Below are 27,906 nucleotides of genomic sequence, written 5' to 3' on the forward strand. Positions count from 1 at the left end.
TATGTGCTTTTACCCATGTGATTTTCTGCAGCTTAAGCCTGAGGTCCTTGTGCACCAGTCGCTGAAGGTAAGCATGCAGGTGCAGCAGGCGGTTAAGAAGGCAAATGGTATGTTGGCCTTCATAGCGAGAGGATTCGAGCACAGGAACAAGGATGTCTTGCTGCAGTTGTACAGGGCCTTGGTGAGACCACACCTTGAGTATTATGTGCAGTTTTAGTCACCTTATCTGAGGAAGGATGTTCTTGCCATGGATGGAGTGCAGCGAAGATTCACCAGACTGATACCTGGGATGTCAGGAATGACGTATGAAGAGAGTTTGGGTCGATTGGGCTTATATTCGCGAGAGTTTAGAAGAATGAGAGGGGACCTCATTGAAACTTATAAAATTCTAACAGGACTGGACAGACTAGATGCAGGAAGGATGTTCCCGATGGCGGGTGAGTCCAGAACCAGGGGTCACAGTCTTAAGGATAAGGGGTAAGCCATTTAGGACAGAGATGAGGAGGAATTTCTTCACCCAGAGAGTGGTGAACCTGTGGAATTCTCTACATCAGAAGGCAGTTGAGGCCAACTTAAGAAATATATCTAACTCCTTGAATATATTTAATAAGGCTAAAGGGATCAAGGGATATGGGGAGAAAGCAGGGACAGGGTACTGAATTTGGATGATCAGCCATGATCTCATTAAATGGCGGAACAGGCTCGAGGGGCCGAATGGCCTACTCTTGCTCCTATCTTCTATGTTTCTTGTTGCTGAGAAAAACAGAAGTTGCCCAGGTCACTCGAGTACTGTACCTGCAGGAAAGTATAGCCCTGCAATACAGCACTGTTTCAATCAACTGGTACAACAATGAGGTATATTGCACAAATGTTTTCAAGGTCTTACTCAGGCCAATGACAGAGTGACCTCTGGCTTGGTGGCAGCGTTCCCGTCTGAGTCAGAAGGGTTGGGTTCGGACCTCACCCCAGATAGCCCCGACGAGCACCAGCTCTGAATACTGGGTTGACATCCAGCGGGGGTGCTTGCATCGATGGGTGCCCCCTCCCATCCCCATCATATAGGGTAGGTGGGGCTCTTTAGCCTTGGTTGCAGCCCACCTAGGAGGAGGTACTCCGAAGATTAAAACCGCGAGGAAGGCAACGGAAGTCACCTCAGCTCCTCTTCCCTAGTAAGTGGCTCATGAATCTCCCGTGTGAAACTGCAGTTAGGACCTGCCCTAGGGGCAGAACACAACGGACAAACTAATCCAGAACCTGTAAAGGAACATACTGTACTTTCTCGCTAAATATCTATTTTTCCCCCATTTCAATGTTATAGTAAATGTCAGTGTGGGGATCTAAACCAGTATCAAACATTTCTACATAGTGACCGACACACTTTTTGAATTTCATCATAAAATATCACTCTCGACATAGTTTATGATGTGGTTTAATGAGGAAAATAGGACTAAAGTTAACATCTGTTACACATATTTAATGATCAAACTTTACTTTTTCCACACTTGTTTGAATGAAAAGGATACCTGAAAGCCTAAAATGGTATCGTTATATGTTTGCAAACTATTACAGTATAGGCCTCTGATTGACAAAACAAATTGTACGCATGCCAAATACTCTTAGAAAAAATGAAACTAAATTAATGACACCAACTAGCTTGATGAAATTACAACTAGGAAAGCTATTTGTAACTTATTAACTGAAAGGCTGTATTTGCATATAGAGCTGTGTGACCAATAGTTCATCCATCGAGTTTGAATTGTGACTATAGTTGGGCTGGTTTGAACAAAAACAAGTCTGTTCTTACAACATGTTCCATATTACTGACATTCTAAGAATTTTTTATATCTAAATGGAGGCATCTCAATGCATCTTTACCAAGCACAAATAATTAAAAGTAAAGGTTACAATGAATTTCCAAAAATAATCAGCACATTGAATTGCTGTGCCTGATGACAGAGTTGGCAGTTATTAATGAAATACTCAGATTACTGTCATCTAATTTAAAGGGTCGTTTAAGTATTGTCTATAAAGTTCAAAATAAAATCAGTGTATAAAAGTATGCCTCATATGTTGTAACTGTGAATGTCCTTAAGTGCACTAACACCACATCTTGTTGAGCTCTTCTGCCGCAGCTTTGGAGGGAGGAGCTGTTAGGCAAGGTGGAGAGGAATAGTCCCTCGACTTCTTCTCCACTTGATTCAAAAGGCTCTTGTAGCCGGACAGCTCTTGCTCCAGCCCATTCTTAACCGTGACCAGAGTCTGAAAGTCGGCCGTGTGCGCCTCGATCTTCTTCTCCAGCGCCTTATTGTACTCCTTGATCCGGTTGATCTCCCGCTCCTTCTCCTGCAGGTGGCTCTTGTGCATCTCGTCCCGCAGCCGCAGGTCGGTCATGGTGCTGCGGTAGCACTCGGTCTCCTTCTTGATCTTCTGCAGGGGGATGCTGTTCTCCTCGAACTTGTGGCGGTAGCGCTGCAGCTCCTCCTTGTTGCGGCGGGCCATCTGCTCGTACTCCTGGCGCATGCTGCGCAGGGCCTGCTCCAGGTCCAGCGTGGTGTTCTCCACCTGGTCCAGGTTCTGCAGGTTGTCCAGCTTCTGCTGCCAGTAGATGCGCTCCTGGTCGCGCACCAGCCTGAGCTGGGCCAGCTGGGCCTCCAGCTGCCTGAACTGGCACTGGATCTTGTCCAGCACGGCGCCCGAGTCCTCGTATCGCTTCTTCAGGTCCTGGAAGTCGCGGTCGTACTCCCTCTTCAGCTGGCATTCCTTCTCCAGCCTGCACTTGAGCTTGTCCTTCTCCAGCTTGAGGAGCACCAGCTCGTTCTGGATCTCGTCCACCCTGGCCTGGAAGTCCTGGTAGTCCTTCTGGTAGACCTTCTCCACCGCGTTGAACTCCTCCTTCTCCAGCTTCTTGAGCTCGGCCAGCAGCTCCTTGTTCTTGCGCTGGAGGTTGATGACCGTGTTGTTGATGTACTTGGCGAAGCGCTCGTTCAGCTCCTTGATCTGCTCCTTGCCCTCTTGCATGCCGTCCTGCAGGTCCTTCTCCGACATCTCCGAGCTGGCCACCTCGGCCTGCCGCTCCTGACAGGGGCTGGCCGCCGCGCCCGGCGACGAGGTCCTGGAGGCCGAAAACATGTCTTCTCGGGGAGTGGTGAGGCGCCGGCGGGGATGGGATGGGGAGAGAGAGAAAGGGCCGAAGTCACACCGCAGCCCGCTGACCAGCTGACCCAGTGACCGCCGTTAGGCTGCTGCCAGAGCCGTTGGCCGGGGAACCCGCGGCGGGAAACATTCAAATCAAACCGCCCGCCCGCGCGGGGAGAGCCAACCGCCCGCCCGCCGGCCCGCGAGCTCCTCTCTCCACACACACTCTCTCCCTCCATCATCTCCACACCCGCCCGCCGGCCCGCGAGCTCCTCTCTCCACACACTCTCCCTCCATCATCTCCACACCCGCCCGCCGGCCCGCGAGCTCCTCTCTCCACACTCTCTCCCTCCATCATCTCCACACCCGCCCGCCGGCCCGCGAGCTCCTCTCTCCACACACTCTCCCTCCATCATCTCCACAACCGCCCGCGAGCTCCTCTCTCCACACACACTCTCTCCCTCCATCATCTCCACACCCGCCCGCCGGCCCGCGAGCGCCTCTCCCCGCACACTCTCCCTCCATCATCTCCACAACCGCCCGCGAGCTCCTCTCCCCGCCCGCCCTCCACTCACTCCCCCCATCATCTCCACACCCGCCCGCCGGCCCGCGAGCTCCTCTCCACTCACTCCCTCCATCATCTCCACGCCGGCCCGCGAGCTCCTCTCTCCACACACTCTCCCTCCATCATCTCCACAACCGCCCGCCAGCTCCTCTCTCCACACACACTCTCCATCCATCATCTCCACACCCGCCCTCTCTACTCTCTCCCTCCATCATCTCCACAACCGCCCGCCCGCTCCTCTCTCCACACACTCTCCGCACACACACTCTCTCCATCATCTCCACAACCGCCCTCTCACTCTCTCCACACACACTCTCCCTCCATCATCTCCACAACCGCCCTCTCACTCTCTCCACACACACTCTCCCTCCATCATCTCCACAACCGCCCTCTCACTCTCTCCACACACACTCTCCCTCCATCATCTCCACAACCGCCCTCTCACTCTCTCCACACACACTCTCCCTCCATCATCTCCACAACCGCCCTCTCACTCTCTCCACACACTCTCCCTCCATCATCTCCACAACCGCCCTCTCACTCTCTCCACACACTCTCCCTCCATCATCTCCACAACCGCCCGCCCGCCGCCCTTGGGACCGGCAACACGGCGCCCCACCCGCTCTCCACACACCCTCTCACTCACTCTCTCCCCACCCACCCTCTCACTCTCTCCCCACCCACCCTCTCACTCTCTCCCCACCCACCCTCTCACTCTCTCCCCACCCACCCTCTCACTCTCTCCCCACCCACCCTCTCACTCTCTCCCCACCCACCCTCTCACTCTCTCCCCACCCACCCTCTCACTCTCTTCCCCACCCACCCTCTCACTCTCTCCCCACCCACCCTCTCACTCTCTCCCCACCCACCCTCTCACTCTCCCTACCCACCCTCTCACTCTCCCTACCCACCCTCTCACTCTCCCTACCCACCCTCTCACTCTCCCTACCCACCCTCTCACTCTCCCTACCCACCCTCTCACTCTCCCTACCCACCCTCTCACTCTCCCTACCCACCCTCTCACTCTCCCTACCCACCCTCTCACTCTCCCTACCCACCCTCTCACTCTCCCTACCCACCCTCTCACTCTCCCTACCCACCCTCTCACTCTCCCTACCCACCCTCTCACTCTCCCTACCCACCCTCTCACTCTCCCTACCCACCCTCTCACTCTCCCTCTCTCCACACACACTCCATCCTCACTCTCTCCACACACACTCCATCCTCACTCTCTCCATCCTCTCCCCACCCGCCCTCTCACTCTCTCCACACACTCTCTCTATCCTCTCCCCACCCACCCTCTATCCTCTCCCCACCCGCCCTCTCACTCTCTCCACACACACTCTCTCCATCCTCTCCCCACCCACCCTCTCACTCTCTCCACACACTCTATCCTCTCCCCACCCGCCCTCTCACTCTCTCCACACACACTCTCTCCATCCTCTCCCCACCCACACTCTCACTCTCTCCACACACACTCTCTCTATCCTCTTCCCACCCACACTCTCACTCTCTCCACACACACTCTCTCTATCCTCTCCCCACCCACACTCTCACTCTCTCCACACACTCTCTCTATCCTCTCCCCACCCACACTCTCACTCTCTCCACACACTCTCTCTATCCTCTCCCCACCCACACTCACTCTCTCCACACACACTCTCCATCCTCTCCCCACCCACACTCTCACCACACACACTCTCTCCATCCTCTCCCCACCCGCCCTCTCACTCTCTCCACACACTCTCTCTATCCTCTCCCCACCCACACTCTCACTCTCTCCACACTCTCTCTATCCTCTCCCCACCCGCCCTCTCACTCTCTCCACACACTCTCTCTATCCTCTCCCCACCCACTCTCACTCTCTCCACACACTCTCTCTATCCTCTCCCCGCCCACACTCTCACTCTCTCCACACACACTCTCCATCCTCTCCCCACCCGCCCTCTCACTCTCTCCACACACTCTCTCCATCCTCTCCCCACCCACACTCTCACTCTCCATCCTCTCCCCACCCGCCCTCTCACTCTCTCCACACACTCTCTCTATCCTCTCCCCACCCGCCCTCTCACTCTCTCCACACACTCTCTCTATCCTCTCCCCACCCGCCCTCTCACACTCTCCACCCGCCCTCTCACTCTCTCCACACACTCTCTCTATCCTCTCCCCACCCGCCCTCTCACTCTCTCCCTCATCTCCCCAGACACTCACTCACAGTGAGTACAGGAGCAAGGATGTCTTGCTGCAGTTGTACAGGGCCTTGGTGAGACCACACCTTGAGTATTGTGTGCAGTTTTGGTCGCCTTATCTGAGGAAGGATGTTCTTGCCATGGAGGGAGTGCAACGAAGATTCACCAGATTGATACCTGGGATGGCAGGAATGACGTATGAGGAGAGATTGGGTCGATTAGGCTTATTTTCACTATAGTTTAGAAGAATGAGAGGGGATCTCATTGAAACTTATAAAATTCTAACAGGACTAGACAAACTAGATAGAGGAAGGATGTTCCCGATGGCGGGGGAGTCCAGAACCAGGGGTCACAGTCTAAGGATAAGGGGGGTAAGCCATTTAGGACAGAGATGAGGAGGAATTTCTTCACCCAGAGAGTGGTGAACCTGTGGAATTCTCTACCACAGAAGGCAGTGGAGGCCAATTCATTAAATATGTTCAAGAAGGAGTTGGATATATTTCTTAAGGCTAAAGGGATGAAGGGATATGGGGAGAAAGCAGGGACAGGGTGCTGAATTTGGATGATCAGCGATGATCTCATTAAATGGCGGAACAGGCTCGAGGGGCCGAATGGCCGACTCCTGCTCCTATCATCTATGTTTCTATGAGCCCCAGGGGTCAGACTGTGCTCTCTGTCCGTGAGCCCCAGGTGTCAAACTGTGCTCTCTGTCCGTGAGCCCCAGGGGTCAGACTGTGCTCTCTGTCCGTGAGCCCCAGGTGTCAAACTGTGCTCTCTGTCCGTGAGCCCCAGGGGTCAAACTGTGCTCTCTGTCCGGGAGCCCCAGGGGTCAGACTGTGCTCTCTGTCCGGGAGCCCCAGGGGTCAGACTGTGCTCTCTGTCCGGGAGCCCCAGGGGTCAGACTGTGCTCTCTGTCTGGGAGTCCCAGGGGTCAGACTGTGCTCTCTGTCCGGGAGCCCCAGGGGTCAGACTGTGCTCTCTGTCCATGAGCCCCAGGGGTCAGACTGTGCTCTCTGTCCGGGAGCCCCAGGGGTCAGACTGTGCTCTCTGTCCGTGAGCCCCAGGGGTCAGACTGTGCTCTCTGTCCCGAGCCCCAGGGGTCAGACTGTGCTCTCTGTCCGGGAGCCCCAGGGGTCAGACTGTGCTCTCTGTCCGGGAGCCCCAGGGGTCAGACTGTGCTCTCTGTCCGGGAGCCCCAGGGGTCAGACTGTGCTCTCTGTCCCGGAGCCCCAGGTGTCAGACTGTGCTCTCTGTCCCGGAGCCCCAGGGGTCAGACTGTGCTCTCTGTCTGGGAGACCCAGGGGTCAGACTGTGCTCTCTGTCCCGGAGACCCAGGGGTCAGACTGTGCTCTCTGTCCATGAGCCCCAGGGGTCAGACTGTGCTCTCTGTCCGTGAGCCCCAGGGGTCAAACTGTGCTCTCTGTCCGTGAGCCCCAGGGGTCAGACTGTGCTCTCTGTCCGTGAGCCCCAGGTGTCAAACTGTGCTCTCTGTCCGTGAGCCCCAGGGGTCAAACTGTGCTCTCTGTCCGGGAGCCCCAGGGGTCAGACTGTGCTCTCTGTCCGGGAGCCCCAGGGGTCAGACTGTGCTCTCTGTCCGGGAGCCCCAGGGGTCAGACTGTGCTCTCTGTCCGGGAGTCCCAGGGGTCAGACTGTGCTCTCTGTCCGGGAGCCCCAGGGGTCAGACTGTGCTCTCTGTCCATGAGCCCCAGGGGTCAGACTGTGCTCTCTGTCCGGGAGCCCCAGGGGTCAGACTGTGCTCTCTGTCCGTGAGCCCCAGGGGTCAGACTGTGCTCTCTGTCCCGAGCCCCAGGGGTCAGACTGTGCTCTCTGTCCGGGAGCCCCAGGGGTCAGACTGTGCTCTCTGTCCGGGAGCTCCAGGGGTCAGACTGTGCTCTCTGTCCCGGAGTCCCAGGGGTCACACTGTGCTCTCTGTCCCGGAGACCCAGGGGTCAGACTGTGCTCTCTGTCCGGGAGCCCCAGGGGTCAGACTGTGCTCTCTGTCCGGGGGCTCCAGGGGTCAGACTGTGCTCTCTGTCCGGGAGCCCCAGGGGTCAGACTGCGCTCTCTGTCCGGGGGCTCCAGGGGTCAGACTGTACTCTCTGTCCGGGAGCCCCAGGGGTCAGACTGTGCTCTCTGTCTGGGAGCCCCAGGGGTCAGACTGTGCTCTCTGTCCGGGAGTCCCAGGGGTCAGACTGTGCTCTCTGTCCGGGAGCCCCAGGGGTCAGACTGTGCTCTCTGTCCGGGAGCCCCATGGGTCAGACTGTGCTCTCTGTCCGGGAGACCCAGGGGTCAGACTGTGCTCTCTGTCCGTGAGTCCCAGGGGTCAGACTGTGCTCCCTGTCCGGGAGCCCCAGGGGTCAGACTGTGCTCTCTGTCCGGGAGACCCAGGGGTCAGACTGTGCTCTCTGTCCGTGAGTCCCAGGGGTCAGACTGTGCTCTCTGTCCGGGAGTCCCAGGGGTCAGACTGTGCTCTCTGTCCGGGAGACCCAGGGGTCAGACTGTGCTCTCTGTCCGTGAGTCCCAGGGGTCAGACTGTGCTCTCTGTCTGTGAGTCCCAGGGGTCAGACTGTGCTCTCTGTCCGGGAGCCCCAGGGGTCAGACTGTGCTCTCTGTCCCGGAGCCCCAGGGGTCAGACTGTGCTCTCTGTCCGGGAGCCCCAGGGGTCAGACTGTGCTCTCTGTCTGGGAGCCCCAGGGGTCAGACTGTGCTCTCTGTCCGGGAGTCCCAGGGGTCAGACTGTGCTCTCTGTCCGGGAGCCCCAGGGGTCAGACTGTGCTCTCTGTCCGGGAGCCCCATGGGTCAGACTGTGCTCTCTGTCCGGGAGACCCAGGGGTCAGACTGTGCTCTCTGTCCGTGAGTCCCAGGGGTCAGACTGTGCTCTCTGTCCGGGAGCCCCAGGGGTCAGACTGTGCTCTCTGTCCGGGAGACCCAGGGGTCAGACTGTGCTCTCTGTCCGGGAGTCCCAGGGGTCAGACTGTGCTCTCTGTCCGGGAGCCCCAGGGGTCAGACTGTGCTCTCTGTCCCGAGCCCCAGGGGTCAGACTGTGCTCTCTCTGTCTCGAGCCCCAGGGGTCAGACTGTGCTCTCTGTCCGTGAGCCCCAGAGGTCAGACTGTGCTCTCTGTCCTGAGCCCCAGGGGTCAGACTGTGCTCTCTGTCCGGGGGCCCCAGGGGTCAGACTGTGCTCTCTGTCCGGGAGCCCCAGGGGTCAGACTGTGCTCTCTGTCCGGGGGCTCCAGGGGTCAGACTGTGCTCTCTGTCCGGGAGCCCCAGGGGTCAGACTGTGCTCTCTGTCCCGAGTCCCAGGGGTCAGACTGTGCTCTCTGTCCATGAGCCCCAGGGGTCAGACTGTGCTCTCTGTCCCGGAGCCCCAGGGGTCAGACTGTGCTCTCTGTCCGGGAGCTCCAGGGGTCAGACTGTGCTCTCTGTCCGGGAGTCCCAGGGGTCAGACTGTGCTCTCTGTCCATGAGCCCCAGGGGTCAGACTGTGCTCTCTGTCCCGGAGTCCCAGGGGTCAGACTGTGCTCTCTCTGTCCGGGAGCCCCAGGGGTCAGACTGTGCTCTCTGTCCCGAGTCCCAGGGGTCAGACTGTGCTCTCTGTCCATGAGCCCCAGGGGTCAGACTGTGCTCTCTGTCCCGGAGCCCCAGGGGTCAGACTGCGCTCTCTGTCCGGGAGCTCCAGGGGTCAGACTGTGCTCTCTGTCCGGGAGTCCCAGGGGTCAGACTGTGCTCTCTGTCCGGGAGCTCCAGGGGTCAGACTGTGCTCTCTGTCCGTGAGCCCCAGGGGTCAGACTGTGCTCTCTGTCCGGGGGCTCCAGGGGTCAGACTGTGCTCTCTGTCCGGGAGCTCCAGGGGTCAGACTGTGCTCTCTGTCCCGGAGTCCCAGGGGTCAGACTGTGCTCTCTGTCCGGGAGCCCCAGGGGTCAGACTGTGCTCTCTGTCCCGGAGTCCCAGGGGTCAGACTGTGCTCTCTGTCCGGGAGCCCCAGGGGTCAGACTGTGCTCTCTGTCCGGGGGCTCCAGGGGTCAGACTGTGCTCTCTGTCCGGGGGCTCCAGGGGTCAGACTGTGCTCTCTGTCCCGGAGTCCCAGGGGTCAGACTGTGCTCTCTCTGTCCATGAGCCCCAGGGGTCAGAATGTGCTCTCTGTCCCGGAGTCCCAGGGGTCAGACTGTGCTCTCTGTCCGGGAGTCCCAGGGGTCAGAATGTGCTCTCTGTCCCGGAGTCCCAGGGGTCAGACTGTGCTCTCTGTCCGGGAGCCCCAGGGGTCAGACTGTGCTCTCTCTGTCCGGGGGCTCCAGGGGTCAGACTGTGCTCTCTGTCCGGGAGCTCCAGGGGTCAGACTGTGCTCTCTCTGTCCGGGGGCTCCAGGGGTCAGACTGTGCTCTCTGTCCGGGGGCTCCAGGGGTCAGACTGTGCTCTCTGTCCGGGGGCTCCAGGGGTCAGACTGTGCTCTCTCTGTCCCAGAGTCCCAGGGGTCAGACTGTGCGCTCTCTGTCCGGGAGCCCCAGGGGTCAGACTGTGCTCTCTGTCCCGGAGCCCCAGGGGTCAGACTGTGCGCTCTCTGTCCGGGAGCCCCAGGGGTCAGACTGTGCTCTCTGTCCGGGAGCCCCAGGTGTCAGACTGTGCTCTCTGTCCCGGAGTCCCAGGGGTCAGACTGTGCTCTCTGTCCCGAGTCCCAGGGGTCAGACTGTGCTCTCTGTCCGGGAGCCCCAGGGGTCAGACTGTGCTCTCTGTCCCGGAGCCCCAGGGGTCAGACTGTGCTCTCTGTCCCGGAGTCCCAGGGGTCAGACTGTGCTCTCTGTCCGTGAGCTCCAGGGGTCAGACTGTGCTCTCTGTCCGGGAGCCCCAGGGGTCAGACTGTGCTCTCTGTCCGGGAGCCCCAGGTGTCAGACTGTGCTCTCTGTCCCGCAGTCCCAGGGGTCAGACTGTGCTCTCTGTCCCGAGTCCCAGGGGTCAGACTGTGCTCTCTGTCCCGGAGTCACAGGGGTCAGACTGTGCTCTCTGTCCGGGAGCCCCAGGGGTCAGACTGTGCTCTCTGTCCCGGAGTCCCAGGGGTCAGACTGTGCTCTCTGTCCGGGAGCCCCAGGGGTCAGACTGTGCTCTCTGTCCGTGAGCCCCAGGGGTCAGACTGTGCTCTCTGTTCGGGAGCCCCAGGGGTCAGACTGTGCTCTCTGTCCGGGGGCTCCAGGGGTCAGACTGTGCTCTCTGCCTGTGAGCCCCAGGGGTCAGTCTGTGCTCTCTGTCCGGGGGCTCCAGGGGTCAGACTGTGCTCTCTGCCTGTGAGCCCCAGGGGTCAGTCTGTGCTCTCTGTCCGGGGGCTCCAGGGGTCAGACTGTGCTCTCTGTCCGTGAGCCCCAGGGGTCAGACTGTGCTCTCTGTCCGGGGGCTCCAGGGGTCAGACTGTGCTCTCTGTCCGGGAGCCCCAGGGGTCAGACTGTGCTCTCTGTCCGTGAGCCCCAGGGGTCAGACTGTGCTCTCTGTCCGGGGGCTCCAGGGGTCAGACTGTGCTCTCTGCCTGTGAGCCCCAGGGGTCAGTCTGTGCTCTCTGTCCGGGGGCTCCAGGGGTCAGACTGTGCTCTCTGCCTGTGAGCCCCAGGGGTCAGACTGTGCTCTCTGTCCGGGGGCTCCAGGGGTCAGACTGTGCTCTCTGTCCGGGAGCCCCAGGGGTCAGACTGTGCTCTCTGTCCGGGAGCCCCAGGGGTCAGACTGTGCTCTCTGTCCGGGAGTCCCAGGGGTCAGACTGTGCTCTCTGTCCGGGAGTCCCAGGGGTCAGACTGTGCTCTCTGTCCGGGGGCTCCAGGGGTCAGACTGTGCTCTCTGTCCCGGAGACCCAGGGTTCAGACTGTGCTCTCTGTCCCGGAGTCCCAGGGGTCAGACTGTGCTCTCTGTCCGGGAGCCCCAGGGGTCAAACTGTGCTCTCTGTCCGGGAGCCCCAGGGATCAGACTGTGCTCTCTGTCCGGGAGCCCCAGGGGTCAGACTGTGCTCTCTGTCCGGGAGCCCCAGGGGTCAGACTGTGCTCTCTGTCCGGGGGCTCCAGGGGTCAGACTGTGCTCTCTGTCCGGGAGTCCCAGGGGTCAGACTGTGCTCTCTGTCCCGGAGTCCCAGGGGTCAGACTGTGCTCTCTGTCCGGGAGCCGCAGGGGTCAGACTGTGCTCTCTGTCCGGGGGCTCCAGGGGTCAGACTGTGCTCTCTGTCCGGGGGCTCCAGGGGTCAGACTGTGCTCTCTGTCCGGGAGCCCCAGGGGTCAGACTGTGCTCTCTGTCCGGGGGCTCCAGGGGTCAGACTGTGCTCTCTGTCCCGGAGACCCAGGGGTCAGACTGTGCTCTCTGTCCCGGAGTCCCAGGGGTCAGACTGTGCTCTCTGTCCGGGAGCCCCAGGGGTCAAACTGTGCTCTCTGTCCGGGAGCCCCAGGGATCAGACTGTGCTCTCTGTCCGGGGGCTCCAGGGGTCAGACTGTGCTCTCTGTCCGGGGGCTCCAGGGGTCAGACTGTGCTCTCTGTCCGGGGGCTCCAGGGGTCAGACTGTGCTCTCTGTCCGGGGGCTCCAGGGGTCAGACTGTGCTCTCTGTCCGGGAGCCCCAGGGGGTCAGACTGTGCTCTCTGTCCGGGGGCTCCAGGGGTCAGACTGTGCTCTCTGTCCGGGAGCCCCAGGGGTCAGACTGTGCTCTCTGTCCGGGAGCCGCAGGGGTCAGACTGTGCTCTCTGTCCGGGGGCTCCAAGGGTCAGACTGTGCTCTCTGTCCGGGAGCCCCAGGGGTCAAACTGTGCTCTCTGTCCGGGAGCCCCAGGGGTCAGACTGTGCTCTCTGGCCGGGGGCTCCAGGGGTCAGACTGTTCTCGTGAATTTAGCCCATTAACATTCTTCACTCTTCTGCTCTTTTTCCCCTTGTACAGAATGAATTAATCACACAGATGGAATGCTTTTCCTGATTGAAACGGCGGCGGGGGGTGGGGGATTTCTGTGGGATCCTCCTGCGCGTCTGCTGTAACTGAAAACCTTGCGTGAACGCCACTTACCCGGTTTTCTGGGGTTTCTTCTACTCTTTTGTCGAAGTTCTAACGGATCAGCAGGCGAACACCCACGGAAACTCACCTCCAGACACTCTGACATCAGTTGAAAGGGAATTAGATGAGTGTTTGAACCCCAAAAATCCCAAGAAATTCTGGCATGGAACTGCTTAAGACCTCATTGACCAATGGCTAGGCATAGAAACTAGGGCCTCTCAGCCAACCCCTCCTACACAACCTGCTTGTTGTAGGCACCAAGGGAAAGCTGGCAGATGCCCAGAAACAACCAGTGGCAATAGTAACTGCCTGGACTGAAGTTTGCAACTCCCTGAAAATCCCTCATGGCCTATTGGTCCTTTCCCCAATCTGGTAAAAGGAAGAACTCCCAGAGGCATTTTACACCGGGCATGTCAGAGGCATCACCAGACTCGGTCAGCTCCTCGACAGGGGCCAGATTATTCCCATTCAGCCAATGGCAAGCAAATTCAACCAGCACAACCTATTCTGCCACCACCGCCAAATTAAACATTGGTTCCAAAACTCCACCACGCGTGAAAAACTCCTCGAGTTGACCCCGCTGGAATTGGATCTCCACTCCCCATAAGTGTAGCTCCACCTTCTCTACCACGAGTACGGATATAGATTTTTCTTTTACATTATTTTAATACAGAACAGCTGAAGTAGCAATTATGGTTAAACCACATGAGTAAGAATGAATTGGTTTAAACTATATGTTGCCAGATAAAATCTTTTGAACACAGTGACACCCCTGGAGAAAAGGCATAATTCACAAAGAGCAAACATAGAAAGCAAAGGTTGCTGAAGGACAAAACCTTCGACAATGTAGCCGGTTATTAAATCAGGATATTAACCAGGACATGATGCCTTTGCATTGTAGGTCTGATAACCCAAGGATAATAAAACACCCAACAAAGTTAACCTCAGCAAGAATTGGACAATGGAAGCTTGTTTTTAAAACGGTATAAAAAAGAGACACAAAGCTTCACTCAGTAGGAACGTTAACTACCTTCAAGGCAAAGTGCCATGAACAGCTTTGAATGAGCGATGCTCACGATTCCCGGGGTGGTGGCGGCAGAATAGGTCATGCTGGTTGAAGTGGAATTTTTCCTGGGAATTCTTTACACGTTACGTTTCTAGATGTAGGACTGCATGTACTGCTCTCTATGAAGTCTTAAGATTAATGAAACAATCATAAATGAATTTAATTCAGACATATTACTATCTAGCTTTTTGAATCTGTTATTAAAACGGATAAAGGAATTATCCGCCCAGCACTATGATTGGATCACTATTTCCTACATTACAACAGTGACGCCACTTCATTGGTTGTAAAGCGCTTTGAGACGTCCGGTGGTCGTGAAAGGTGCTATATAAATGCAAGTCTTTTCTTATTGCTTCTAGTTCAAAGGCGACAATACCCTGGGAGCAAGGCCTAGGTCACTGGATAACAGAGAAGTGTGGATACAAGCCCTTACAACTACTCAAAATGCTGGAAACACTCAGCAGGTCAGGCAGCGTCGAGGAGAGAGAAACAGAGTCAACGTTTCGAGTCGGGGACCCTTCGTCAGAACTGGAAACGGTTAGAGGAGAGAGATTTTTAAGCAGGGGCAGGAAGGAGTGGAGGAAAGAGCAAAGGGAAGGTCTGTGATAGGATGGAAGGCAGGAGAGATTGACTGACAAAAGGGATGATGGTGCGAGGCAAAAGGAGGTAATAGGACAAGTTAAGAAACAAAAGACGACTCTAGATGAGGTGCGAATGATGATGGAAGCATAATTAACAGCTACCATGTGAGAAAACAATAAACCATCTTGGGTGGCAGCCGTGGCTCAGTGGGCAGCACTCTCGCCTCTGAGTCAGAAGGCTGTGGGTTCAAGCCCCACTCCAGAGACGTGAGCACATAATCCAGACTGACATTTTAATGCAGTGCTGAGGGAGCGCTGCACTGTCGGAGGTGCCGTCTTTCAGATGAGACGTTAAACCGAGGCCCCGTCTGCTCTCTCAGGTGGACGTAAAAGATCCCATGGCACTATTCGAAAAAGAGCAGGGAATTCTCCCTAATAACAACAGAAAATGCTGGAAAAACTCAGCAGGTCAGGCAACATCCGTGGACAGAAATTTGAGTTGACGTTTCGGGTCGAACCTTTCTTCAAAACTGGAAAGAAAAGATGGATCGGAGGCAGGGCTGCGATCGGAGAAAACTTAATAAAAGAAACAAAAGTAAAAAAGAGACAATGAAAGGTGTTAGAAGCTAGACGAGATGGTAATAGGCTGAGATTGGGTGTAAAGTGTACTGGCAGGGCAAGGGATAGCTGCCAGGTGTGAGAGCGAAACAAAAGGAAAGGGGGGGGGGGGGAAAGGAGTGGAAAAATTACAAGAAAAAATGAAATAGGGGCCGAGGTTATGATCTGAAATTGTTGAACTCGATATTGAGTCCGGAAGGCTGCAGAGTGCCTAATCGGAAGATGAGGTGCTGTTCCTCGAGTTTACGTTGAGCTTCCATGGAACAATACAAGAGGCCAAGGATGGTGAGGTCCGAATGGGAATGGAGCGTTGAATTAAAATGACAGGCGACCGGAAGCTCGGGGTCACCCTTACGGACTGAACGGAGGTGTTCCGCAAAGCGGTCACCCAATCTGCGTTTGGTCTCCCCAATGTAGAGGAGACCGCATCGTGAGCAGCGAATACAGTATACTAGATTGCGAGAAGTACAAGTAAATCACTGTTTCACCTGGAAGGGGTGTTTGGGGCCCTGGACAGTGGGAAGGGGGGAGGTATAGGGGCAGGTGTTACATCTCCTCCGCTTGCACGGGAAGGTGCCGGGCGAAGGGGAAGGGCTGTTTGGGGTGATAGAGGAGTGGACTAGGGTGTCTCGGAGGGAGCGGTCCCTGCGGAATGCTGAAAGGGGAGGGGAAGGGAAGATACGTTTGGTGGTGGGATCACTTTGGAGGTAGCGGAAATGCCGGAGGATGATCCGTTGAATGTGGAGGCTGGTGGGGTGAAAGGTGAGGACAAGGGGAACCCTATCGTGGTTCCGGGAGGGAGGGGCAGGGGTGAGGGCAGAAGTGCGGGAGATAGAACTGACACGGTCGAGGGCAGTGTCAATCACGGTAGAGGGGAATCCTCGGTCCGGGTCCACAGTTCCATTTCATCCTTCGACTCATCCGATGCTTCAACAAAAAACTTTTCTTCTTCCTTTCCGATGTCAAGGATCGCAAGCTTCATCAACTCTTGGACACCAACGCCCCTCCGGAACCTTCTTCCCCTTCACTTTCCTCTGACCCCCCCTTCTCCCAATCTCACCCCCTGCCGTGTTTTCACTATCCCCTCTGACCTCCCACTCTCTGACCCTGAACGATCAGTCCTCAGCAAAGGCCTGAGCTTCATCCCCTTACGCCCCCACCTCAATGAATTTCGAACTCGGCACGATGTTGAGCTCTTTTTCCGCCGCCTTCGTCTCCGTGCCCACTTCTCTGGCCAGGAGTCTTCCCCCCCGCACAACTGACCCTTTCTCCCGCTTGTAGAATTCCCGTTCTACCTGGACCCCTCCCCCTGGCCTCTTACCCTCTCTAGATCTTTTCATTGCTAACTGCCGCCGTGACATTGGCCGTCTCCATTTCTCTGCTCCCCTCACTCACTCCAACCTACCTCCCTCTGAACTTGCAGCACTCCATTCTCTTAGATCCAACCCTGACATTGTCATTAAACCCGCTGACAAGGGTGGTGCTGTTGTTGTTTGGCGCACTGACCTTTACCTAGCGGAAGCTGAACGCCAACTCTCCGACACCTCCTCCTACCTCCCCCTGGACCATGACCCCACTACCGAACATCAAACCACCATTTCCAAGACTGTCACTGACCTCATCTCCTCTGGAGATCTTCCCCCCGCTGCCACCAACCTCATAGTTCCCCAACCCCGCACAGCCCGCTTCTACCTCCTTCCCAAGATCCACAAACAGGACTGCCCTGGTAGACCCATCGTTTCAGCCTGTTCTTGCCCCACGGAACTTATCTCTTCCTATCTTGACTCCATCTTTTCTCCCCTTGTCCAGTCTCTTCCCACCTACATCCGCGACTCTTTGGACGCCCTCCGCCACTTTAACAGTTTCCTGGCCCCAACCGCTTCCTTTTCACCATGGACGTACAATCCCTCTACACCTCCATCCCCCATCTGGATGGCCTGAGGGCGCTCCGCTTCTTCCTTGAAGAGAGGCCCGACCAGTCCCCATCCACCACCACCCTCCTTCGCCTGGCTGAACTTGTTCTCACATTGAACAACTTCTCCTTTAACTCCACTCATTTCCTCCAAATCAAAGGTGTTGCCATGGGTACCCACATGGGTCCTAGCTATGCCTGCCTTTTCGTGGGCTATGTGTAACAATCTTTGTTCCAGTCCTACTCGGGTCCCCTCCCTCACCTCTTTTTCCGATACATTGATGACTGTATCGGTGCCGTTTCCTGCTCTCGTCCCGAACTTGACAATTTCATTCACTTCGCCTCCAATTTCCACCCTTCCCTCACCTTCACATGGTCCATCTCTGACTCTTCCCTTCCCTTCCTCGACTTCTCCGTCTCCATCTCTGGGGATAGGTTATCGACCAATATTCACTACAAGCCAACTGACTCCCACAGCTACCTGGACTGCACTTCCTCCCACCCCGCTTCCTGTAAGGACTCTATTCCATTCTCCCAGTTTCTCCGCCTCCGCCGTATCTGCTCTGACGATGCCACCTTCCACACCAGTGCTTCAGACATGTCTTCCTTTTTCCGCAACCGAGGATTCCCCTCTACCGTGATTGACACTGCCCTCGACCGTGTCAGTTCTATCTCCTGCACTTCTGCCCTCACCCCTGCCCCTCCCTCCCGGAACCACGATAGGGTTCCCCTTATCCTCACCTTTCACCCCACCAGCCTCCACATTCAACGGATCATCCTCCGGCATTTCCGCTACCTCCAAAGTGATCCCACCACCAAACGTATCTTCCCCTCCCCTCCCCTTTCAGCATTCCGCAGGGACCGCTCCCTCCGAGACACCCTAGTCCACTCCTCTATCACCCCAAACAGCCCTTCCCCTTCGCCCGGCACCTTCCCGTGCAAGCGCAGGAGATGCAACACCTGCCCCTATACCTCCCCCCTTCCCACTGTCCAGAGCCCCAAACACCCCTTCCAGGTGAAACAGCGATTTACTTGTACTTCTCGCAATCTAGTATACTGTATTCGCTGCTCACGATGCGGTCTCCTCTACATTGGGGAGACCAAACGCAGATTGGGTGACCGCTTTGCGGAACACCTCCGTTCAGTCCGTAAGGGTGACCCCGAGCTTCCGGTCGCCTGTCATTTTAATTCACCGCTCCATTCCCACTCGGACCTCACCGTCCTTGGCCTCTTGTATTGTTCCACGGAAGCTCAACATAAACTCGAGGAACAGCACCTCATCTTCCAATTAGGCACTCTGCAGCCTTCCGGACTCAATATCGAGTTCAACAATTTCAGATCATAACCTCGGCCCCTATTTCATTTTTTCTTGTAATTTTTCCACTCCTTTCCGCACCCCCCCCCCCGGCCCCTTTCCTTTTGTTTCGCTCTCACACCTGGCAGCTATCCCTTGCCCTGCCAGTACACTTTACACCCAATCTCAGCCTATTACCATCTCGTCTAGCTTCTAACACCTTTCATTGTCTCTTTTTTACTTCTTTTGTTTCTTTTATTAAGTTTTGTCCGATCGCAGCCCTGCCTCCGATCCATCTTTTCTTTCCAGTTTTGAAGAAGGGTTCAACCCGAAACGTCAACTCAAATTTCTGTCCACGGATGTTGCCTGACCTGCTGAGTTTTTCCAGCATTTTCTGTTGTTATTTCGGATTTCCAACATCCGCAGTATTTTGCTATCGTACTAGGGAATTCTCCCTGATGTCCCGGCCAATATTTAACTCTCAATCAACATCACTAAAACAGACTAGCTGGTCATTACCTCATTGCTGTTTGTGGGACCTTGCTGTGCACAAATTGGCTGCCGCATTTCCTACATTACAACACTTCAAGTGACTACGCTTCAAAAAGTACTTAATTGGTTGTAAAGTGCTTTGGGACGTCCTGAGGTTGTGAAAGTCTCTGTATAAATGCAGGTTCTCTCTCACCTACAGCAGAACGAAGCAGAATAAACTCAGGCTGTCACAGAGCATGTTCCATCCCACACTTTGTCCACAAATTCCATGCCTCCATGGGGGGGGATAAATGTGGGAAAGGTTTGTGCCAGAGGGGTACTCTCTGCTGCATACATTCTGGTCCGACCCCACATTCAGCCTCTCCAGCAACCATCCGGTAAAATCACACAAAGCATAGCTGGACTCGCAATCCCTGCAGATCTGAGCCCATGCCGACCCACCAAAGAGCGAACTGCCCCCACCCCACAACAGACAGACCAGACTTGCCGTCACTGCTAGCTACAAGATGGCACATTCTCCTCCTTCCCGCCCCTGCACCCCCCCCATGATAAGGCATTACCCCCCCCCCCCACAACAAACATGTGGATGAAATATTTGTGAGCCAGCCAATCAAAGACGTAACCCACTTCACCCACACAGACCCAGATCAACCATTAAGAAAATCAATGGGAAACCTCTACCAGCTACCCTAGTATCCTAAATGTATATCGCCAAATACTGTGTGTGAAAAAATGTAGTCACTTCCTAAAGTATATATATATATATATATATATATTTATTAAGGAAAATAAATAAAAACAGGTATAAAAATAATGGTTTTCACAGGGAAATGGAGAGTGTCGAGGAATTCAAAACCCAAAACATGGGTCACTTCAATTATTCAATCACCATAAATATACTGTACATAACATCCCTGCTATTATAAAACAGTGTACCCTGTGACTTACTGTGATTAACACCGCTAGAGATCTACTATTGTATCTATCTATATAATGTTTTACAACTCTTTCATATACTTCTTGTACTTTCACTGAGGGACAACCTTAGGAGGTATTAGTGGTATTGATTTGAATTAAATTAATTTAAATTAATTAAAGGGTAAGTCATGGCAGGACAGCTCAGCCCCGTGGCATGCTCCTCCTGTGCTATGTGGGAAATCAGGGACACGTCCTGTGTCCCTGACGACCATGTGTGCGGGAAGTGTATCCAGCTGCAGCTACTGGCAGACCGCATTGTGGCGCTGGAGCTGCGAATGGATACATACTGGAGCATTCACGATGCTGAGGACATCATGGATAGCACATTTAGGGAGTTGGTCACACCGCAGGTAAAGGCTGCACAGGCAGGAAGGGAATGGGTGACCACCAGGCAGAGTAGTAGGCGCAGGCAGGTAGTGCCGGGGTCCCCTGTGGCCATCCCCCTCTCAAACAGATATACCACTTTGGATATTGTTGAGGGAGATGGCTTATCGGAGGAAGACAGCAGCAGCCAACTTCCTGGCACCGTGGGTGGTTCTGCTGCACAGGACAGGAGGAAAAAGAATGGGACAGCTATAGTAATAGGGGATTCTATTGTAAGGGGAATAGATAGGCGTTTCTGCGGCCGCAAACGAGACTCCAGGATGGTATGTTGCCTCCCTGGTGCAAGGGTCAAGGATGTCTCTGAGCAGCTGCAGAGCATTCTGGAGGGGGAGGGTGAGCAGCCAGTTGTCGTGGTGCATATGGGTACCAACGATATAGGTAAAAACTGGGACAAGGTCCTAAAAGCTGAATATAGGGAGTTAGGAGGTAAATTAAAAAATAGGACCTCAAAGTTAGTAATCTCAGGATTGCTACCAGTGCCACGTGCTAGTCAGAGTAGAAATAGAAGGATATTTCAGATGAATACGTGGCTGGAGGAATGGTGCAAGGGGGAGGGATTCAAATTCCTGGGACATTGGAACTGGTTCTGGGGGAGGTGGAACCGGTTCTGGGGGAGGTGGGACCAGTACAAACTGGACGGTTTGCACCTGGGCAGGACCGGGACCGATGTCCTAGGGGGAGTGTTTGCTAGTGCTGTTGGGGAGGGTTTAAACTAAAATGACAGGGGGTTGGGAACCTCTGCAGGGAGACAGAGGAAAGGGAAGCAAGGATAGAAACAAAAGACAGGAAGGAGAAAAGCAAAAGTGGAAGGCAGAGAAATCAAGGGTGTAAATCAAACAGGGCTACAGTAAATAATAATTCTAAAAGGACTAAGAGTGTTAAAAAAACAAGCCTGAAGGCTTTGTGTCTTAATGCAAGGAGCATTCGTAATAAGGTGGATGAATTAGCTGCGCAAATAGATGTAATCGGATATGATGTAATTGGAATTACGGAGACATGGCTCCAGGGTGACCAAGGCTGGCAATTCAACATCCAGGGGTATTCAATATTCAGGAAAGACAGGCAAAAAGGAAAAGGAGGTGGGGTAGCATTGCTGGTTAAAGAGGAGATTAACACAATAGTAAGGAAGGATATTAGCTCTGATGATGTGGAATCTGTATGGGTAGAGCTGAGAAGTACCATGGGGCAGAAAAAGTTAGTGGGAGTTGTATACAGACCCCCAAACAGTAATGCTGAGGTTGGGGATGGCATTAAATGGGAAATTAGAGACGCGTGCAATAAGGGTACGGCAGTTATCATGGGTGACTTTAATCTACATATAGATTGGGCTAACCAAATTAGTAACAATACTGTGGTGGAGGAATTCCTAGAGTGTATACGGGATGGTTTCCTGGACCAATATGTCGAGGAACCAACTAGAGATCAGGCCATTTTAGGACTGGGTATTATGTAATGAGAAAGGATTAATTAACAACCTTGTTGTGCAAGGCCCCTTGGGGAGGAGCGATCATAATATGATAGAATTCTTCATTAAGATGGAGAGTGAAGTAGTTGACTCAGAGACTAGGGTCCGGAATTTAAATAAAGGAAACTACGATGGTATGAGGCGGGAGTTGGCTAGGATGGATTGGGGAACGTTACTTAAAGGGTTTACGGTGGTTAGGCAATGGCAAACATTTAAAGATCGTATGGATGAACGACAGAATTTGTTCATCCCAGTTTGGCATAAAAATAAAACAAAAATGGTGACTCAACCGTGGCTAACAAGGGAAATTAGGGATAGCATAAGACCCAAGGAGAGGACATATAAATTGGCCAGAAAAAGCAGCAAAACTGAGGATTGGGAGCAGTTTAGGATTCAGCAAAGGAGGACAAAGGGATTAATTAAGAGGGGGAAAATAGAATATGAGAGTAAGCTTTCAGGGAACATAAAAACTGACTGTAAAAACTTCTATAGATATGTGAAGAGAAAAAGATTGGTGAAGTGAAGCGTAGGTCCCTTGCAGTCAGAATCAGGGGAATTTATAATGGGGAACAAAGAAATGGCTGACCAATTAAATACATATTTTGGTTCTGTCTTCACAAAGGAGGACACAAATAACCTTCCAGAGATTTCGGGCAAAATAGGGTCTAATGAGAGGGAGGAATTGAATGAAATCAGTATTTGTAGGGAAATGGTGTTAGGGAAATTGACGGGATTGAAGGCTGATAAATCCCCAGGGCCTGATAATCTACATCCTAGGGTACTTAAGGAAGTGGCCCTAGAAATAGTAGATGCATTGCTGGTCATCTTCCAAAATTCTATAGACTCTGGAATAGTTCCCATGGATTGGAGGGTAGCTAATGTAACCCCACTATTTAAAAAAGGTGGTAGAGAGAAAACGGGGAATTATAGACCAGTAAGCCTGACATTGGTAGTGGGGAAAATGCTAGAGTCCATTATAAAAGATATAATAGCAGAGCACTTGGAAAACAGTGACAGGATCGGATAAAGTCAACATGGATTTACAAAAGGTAATTCATGCTTGACTACTGATCTACTGGAATTTTATGAGGATGTAACTGGTAGAATAAATAAGGGAGAACCAGTGGATGTGGTGTATTTGGACTTTCAGAAGGCTTTCAATAAGGTCCCGCATAAGAGATTGGCGTGCAAAGTTAAGGCACATGGGATTGGGGATAAGGTACTGACTTAGATAGAGAACTGGTTGGCAGACAGGAAGCAAACAGTTGGAATAAACGGGTCTTTTTCCGAGTGGCAGGCAGTGACTAGTGGGGTACCACAGGGATCGGTGCTAGCACCCCAGCTATTCACAATATATATTAATGATCTAGACGAGGGAACTAGATGTAATATCTTCAAGTTTCCAAGTTTGCAGACGACACAAACCTGGGTGGGCATGTGTGCTGTGAGGAGGATGCAGAGAAACTCCAGTATGATTTGGACAGGTTGGGTGATTGGGCAGATGTAGTATAATGTGGATAAATGTAAGGTTATCCACTTTGGTGGCAAAAACAGGAAGGCAGATTATTATCTGAACGGCAGTAGATTGGGAGAAGGGGAAGTGCACCGAGACCTGGGTGTCCTTGTGCACCAGTCGCTGAAGGTAAGCATGCAGGTGCAGCAGGTGGTCAAGAAGGCAAATGGTATGTTGGCCTTCATAGCAAGAGGATTCGAGTACAGGAGCAAGGATGTCTTGCTGCAGTTGTATAGGGCCTCGGTGAGACCACACCTTGAGTATTGTGTGCAGTTTTGGTCACCTTATCTGAGGAAGGATGTTCTTGCCATGGAGGGAGTGCAGCGAAGATTCACCAGACTGATACCTGGGATGGCAGGAGTGACGTATGAAGAGAGATTGGGTCGATTGGGCTTATATTCACTAGCATTTAGAAGAATGAGAGGGGATCTCATTGAAACTTATAAAATTCTAACAGGACTAGACAGACTAGATGCAGGAAGGATGTTCCCGATGGCGGGATAAGGGGTAAGCCATTTAGGACGGAGATGAGGAGGAATTTCTTCACCCAGAGAGTGGTGAACCTGTGGAATTCTCTACCACAGAAGGCAGTTGAGGCCAACTTATTAAATATATTCAAGAAGGAGTTAGATATATTTCTTAACGCCAGAAGGATCAAGGGATATGGGGAGAAAGCAGGGACAGGGTACTGAATTTGGATGATCAGCCATGATCTCATTAAATGGCGGAACAGGCTCACGGGGCCGAATGGCCTACTCCTGCTCCTATCTTCTATGTGGTGGATGAGAGGATAGAGGAGAACAGCCGTAAGTAGAGGTGATGGTAATGGGACAGGGAGGTCGTGGTTGCAATAGGACCAAAGGAGTGATCAGAAAACAAAAGGAGGAAGGAATGGCAGGTGTTTAGGAGGAGGTACAACATGGGAAGCAATATAAAACGGGGTATGGGAAGGAGGGTAGCGGGGAGACAGCATAAGAGGTAAGCTCGGGGCATGCCGACTGGTGAAGTGGTTGGAAGGTGGTATGAACTGATGTTACAAGAGTGAGCTGCAAAACGATAGAGGAGACGACAACAACAATTTGCATTTATATAGCGCCTTTAATGTAGGAAAATGTCCCAAGGCGCATCACAGGAACATAGTCAGGGAACAATTGACACTGAGCCAAAGAAGGGGATATTAGGAGAAGTGGCTAAAAGCATCATCAAAGAGATGGGTTTTAAGCAGGGTCTTAAAAGGAGGAGAGAGAGAATTGGAGAGGTTTAGGGAGGAAATTCCAGAGGCTAGTGCCGAGATGGCTGAAGGCTGTCAATGGTGGGCGAAGGGAGTGGGGGGGGGTGCACGAGGCCAGAGCTGGAGGAACGGCGAGATCTCAGAGGGTTGTAGGGCTGGAGGAGGTTACAGAGATAGGGAGGGGTGAAGCTACAGATCCCTGGGGGACACCACTAGTCACATCCTGCCAATTGCAGTATCTACCCATTATTCCTACTACTGTACCTCCTAACCAGTTCCCTACCCATGTCAATAGGTTGCCTCCAATTCCATGTGTTCTTATTTTTGTTAACAGGCAGAGGCAGGCACAACACAAAGATACAAAAGACAGAGAGACACAAATCAGTAACAAAGATAACATAAAAGTAACAAAGAATTATAATCCATCATTAGCAATGCCACCAGCGAGCCACTATATTATGTATAGCATGCACTTGCTGCAAGTAGGAATCGCACTTCCTGTCACACTCCAGTACCCTCTGACTTAGTGTGAGCAATGCCACAGCATATCACTAGTAATCTAATAAAAGCAGCGCTTGTGCACATATTTCCTTTCACAGCATGACACGTGGGCAACCTGATTCTAAGCAAATTTCTGTAGCTGATTGGCTTATTTGCATTTCTTCCAACCATTTGCTTAAAAAATAAACAATAGTAATTTCCTCTCCTCACAACAGGAAATGTTGGAGTCAGTATATCCGTAGCCAATAACTTACAAAAAAAACCTTAACGATCACACAGAGGAGAAAAAGAAAGCCAGAGATTTCAACCTCGGCTCTCATTTGCAGCCCAAAGTACAATTAAAGAAAGGCTTGCATTTCTCCACCTCAGGACGTCCCAAAGCCCTTCACAGCCAATGAATTACCTTTGAAGTGTAGTTACTATTGTAATGTAGAAATTAAGCTGACTGACATTAACCACACCTTTGTTTTGGTTTCCCCCCCCCCCCCCCCGCCTTTCTTTTTTTCTCTCTCTCCCACATGGCAGCTGTCTCCCAGTCTGCCAAAACACTTCACACCTAATCTAGAGCCGTCTTTTGTCTCCACTAGTCCTATCACCATCTCATCTCGTTTTGAATACCTCTTAATGTCTCTTCACTTCACTTCTCTTTTGTTCTCTCCCAGCCTGGCCTTTCAATCTATTTCATTCCCTGTGCCTCTTTAGTCTTGACAAAGGGTTTTGACCCGAAACGTTGACTCTATTTTCTCTTCACGGATGTTGCCTGGCCTGCTGAGTTTTTCCAGCATTTTCTGTTGTTATTTTTGACATTAACCTGGACAGCACCACCCCCCACCCCCAAGAGAATTAAACGAATTAAACAGCGAGTTGTGGGGATCTGGAACGCTCGATCTGGAAAGGTGGTGGAAGCTGATTCCATGAATAATTTTAAAGGGAGTTGGACGGGTTCTGGAGGATGAGGAGCTCACCGGGTTACGGACAAACAGCGGGGGTGTGGGTCTGAGCACGACCGCTCTTTCAAAGAGCCAGCACCGGCACGGCAGGCCGAATGGCCTCCTGCTGTGCTGTATGTTTTCGATTCTATCTTAATTGTCCGAAGCTCTGATAATTCAACAATTAGACCTTGCGGTTGTAAAGAGACACAGCCTCACTTAGCAGTGGAATACATTGCCATTACATGGTGTAGCAGTCCTGTCATAAAACTGCACATCATTCAACTTAATGTGAGCAACACCGTGGGAAATCTGTAGAGAAAAACGTTTTGTGCCTGTATTGAATATTTTTAAAGTCTGCCCAATATAAAGGAGATCAGCATCTCGATGCTTCTTATTCCTCAGTCCGCCCAGCTGGTACTGTCAGTGCTTGTGTTCAGTTGAAAGTGAGAGGTTTCACAAACATTATGGAGACTGGATAGTACTACAGAATCACAGCGTAAAGAAATATCAGGGCCTAGGGAAGGAGGTGGGCAGCAGGCAGGACGAGATGAAGATTACAGGTAGTCAGAGGATTGAGAGAGACTGCCAGGCCTGTATGAGTGTGGCAGTTAGGGAAGACGTGGAGTCGAGCAACACTGGTAAGTCCGACAATGCAGAGCAACCAAGAGCAAGCTGGGTAACATCGACTAACCAGTATGATGTGTTACAGTCTTGAAGTACAGGAAACTTTGTGCTATCCGGCACCGACGGGACCGAGCTGTTGCCGTCCCATCAAAACTGCCGGACAAACCAGCGCTAATGTTGAAACACACGGGAGATTTTGAGCTCCGTATCTGGCAACAAACCCTGTTGCTTAGCAACAGCTTCTAAACAGTCGGCCGTACCTTGCAAGCGTCTCTGTAGCTTAGCAACAACTTCAGCGAGACCTTGCAGAGCCTGACTGGTGAAAAAAAAGCAACGAAAAGAAAAAAAAACTAACGAAACGGCTCCTGATTTTTGCTGGTGGCTCGAGCATTCCGGACAGTTAACCTCCGGATAAACCAAAGTTTCCTGTATTAAGTATTTTTTTAAATATCAATCGATCTCCCGTAAGTTAGAGAATAAGTTCTCTCTTTTATCTAGCTCTACTGTTTGTGTTGCTGTTCCTCTGTATCTAGAATTACATATAATTCCTCGTGGGGAATCTAGAACTAGGGGACATAATTTCAGAATAAGGGGGCACCCTTTTAAATTGGAAATGAGGAGGAATTTCTTCTCTCAGAGGGTCGTGAATCTTTGGAATTCTCTTCCCCAGAGAGCTGTGGAGGCTGGGTCATTGAATATATTTAAGGTGGAGATAGACAGATTTTTGAACGATAAGGGAGTCAAGGGTTATGGGGAGTGGGCAGGGAAGTGGAGTTGAGGCCAAGATCAGATCAGCCATGATCTTATTGAATGGCGGAGCAGGCTCGAGGGGCCGAATGACCTACTCCTGCTCCTATGTCTTATGTGCAGCACAGAAACAGGTCATTCGGCCCAACTGGTTCATGCTGGTGTTTATGCTCTACACGAGCCGCCGCCCAGCCCTGATCATCCTATCAGCATATCCTTCTATTCCTTTCTCCCTCATGTGCTTATCTATCTTCCCCTTGAATGCATCTACGCTGTTCGCCTCAACTACTCCCTGTGGTAGTGAGTTCCACATTCTCACCACCCTCTGAGTAAAGTGATTTCTCCTGAATTCCCTATTGGATTTATTAGGGACTATCTTATATATGACCAACGTTCCCTCTAAGCTGTGCGCAGTAATCTGCACGGTCCTGCGCAGGCTGCTCACAAGCTTTTCCATTTGAAATACCGCAAATGCGCAGAAATTTAAAGGAACCGCGCATCGAAATAAACAGGCCGCGCTCAACAAAGGCAATTTAGAGGGAACATTGTTTATGACCCCTAGTTTTGGATTCCCCCACAAGCGGAAACATTTTCTCTACGTCTATCCTATCAAGCCCCTTCATAATTTTAAAGACCTCTATTAGGTCGCCCCCCTCAGCCTACACATTTCTCGAGAAAA

General features: G+C 52.8%; 2 protein-coding genes across 2 annotated transcripts in view; both read right to left on the minus strand.

The window, feature by feature from the left end:
• The window catches only part of lactb (lactamase, beta), a 124,503-nt gene that overhangs the window by 64,279 nt on the left and 32,318 nt on the right, over positions 1-27,906 (minus strand). The gene's annotated exons all lie outside the window — the stretch shown is intronic.
• LOC147097258 (desmin-like) lies at positions 1,414-3,442 on the minus strand. The gene has a single exon (XM_085972058.1). The coding sequence runs from the start codon at positions 3,127-3,129 to the stop codon at positions 2,098-2,100; it is 1,032 nt and encodes a 343-aa protein (XP_085828184.1). The 5' UTR covers positions 3,130-3,442; the 3' UTR covers positions 1,414-2,097.

The sequence above is a fragment of the Somniosus microcephalus genome, chromosome 32 (assembly GCF_052327205.1).
Source record: "Somniosus microcephalus isolate GS21.2 chromosome 32, FLI_Smic_1.0, whole genome shotgun sequence".
Classification (NCBI taxonomy): domain Eukaryota; kingdom Metazoa; phylum Chordata; class Chondrichthyes; order Squaliformes; family Somniosidae; genus Somniosus; species Somniosus microcephalus.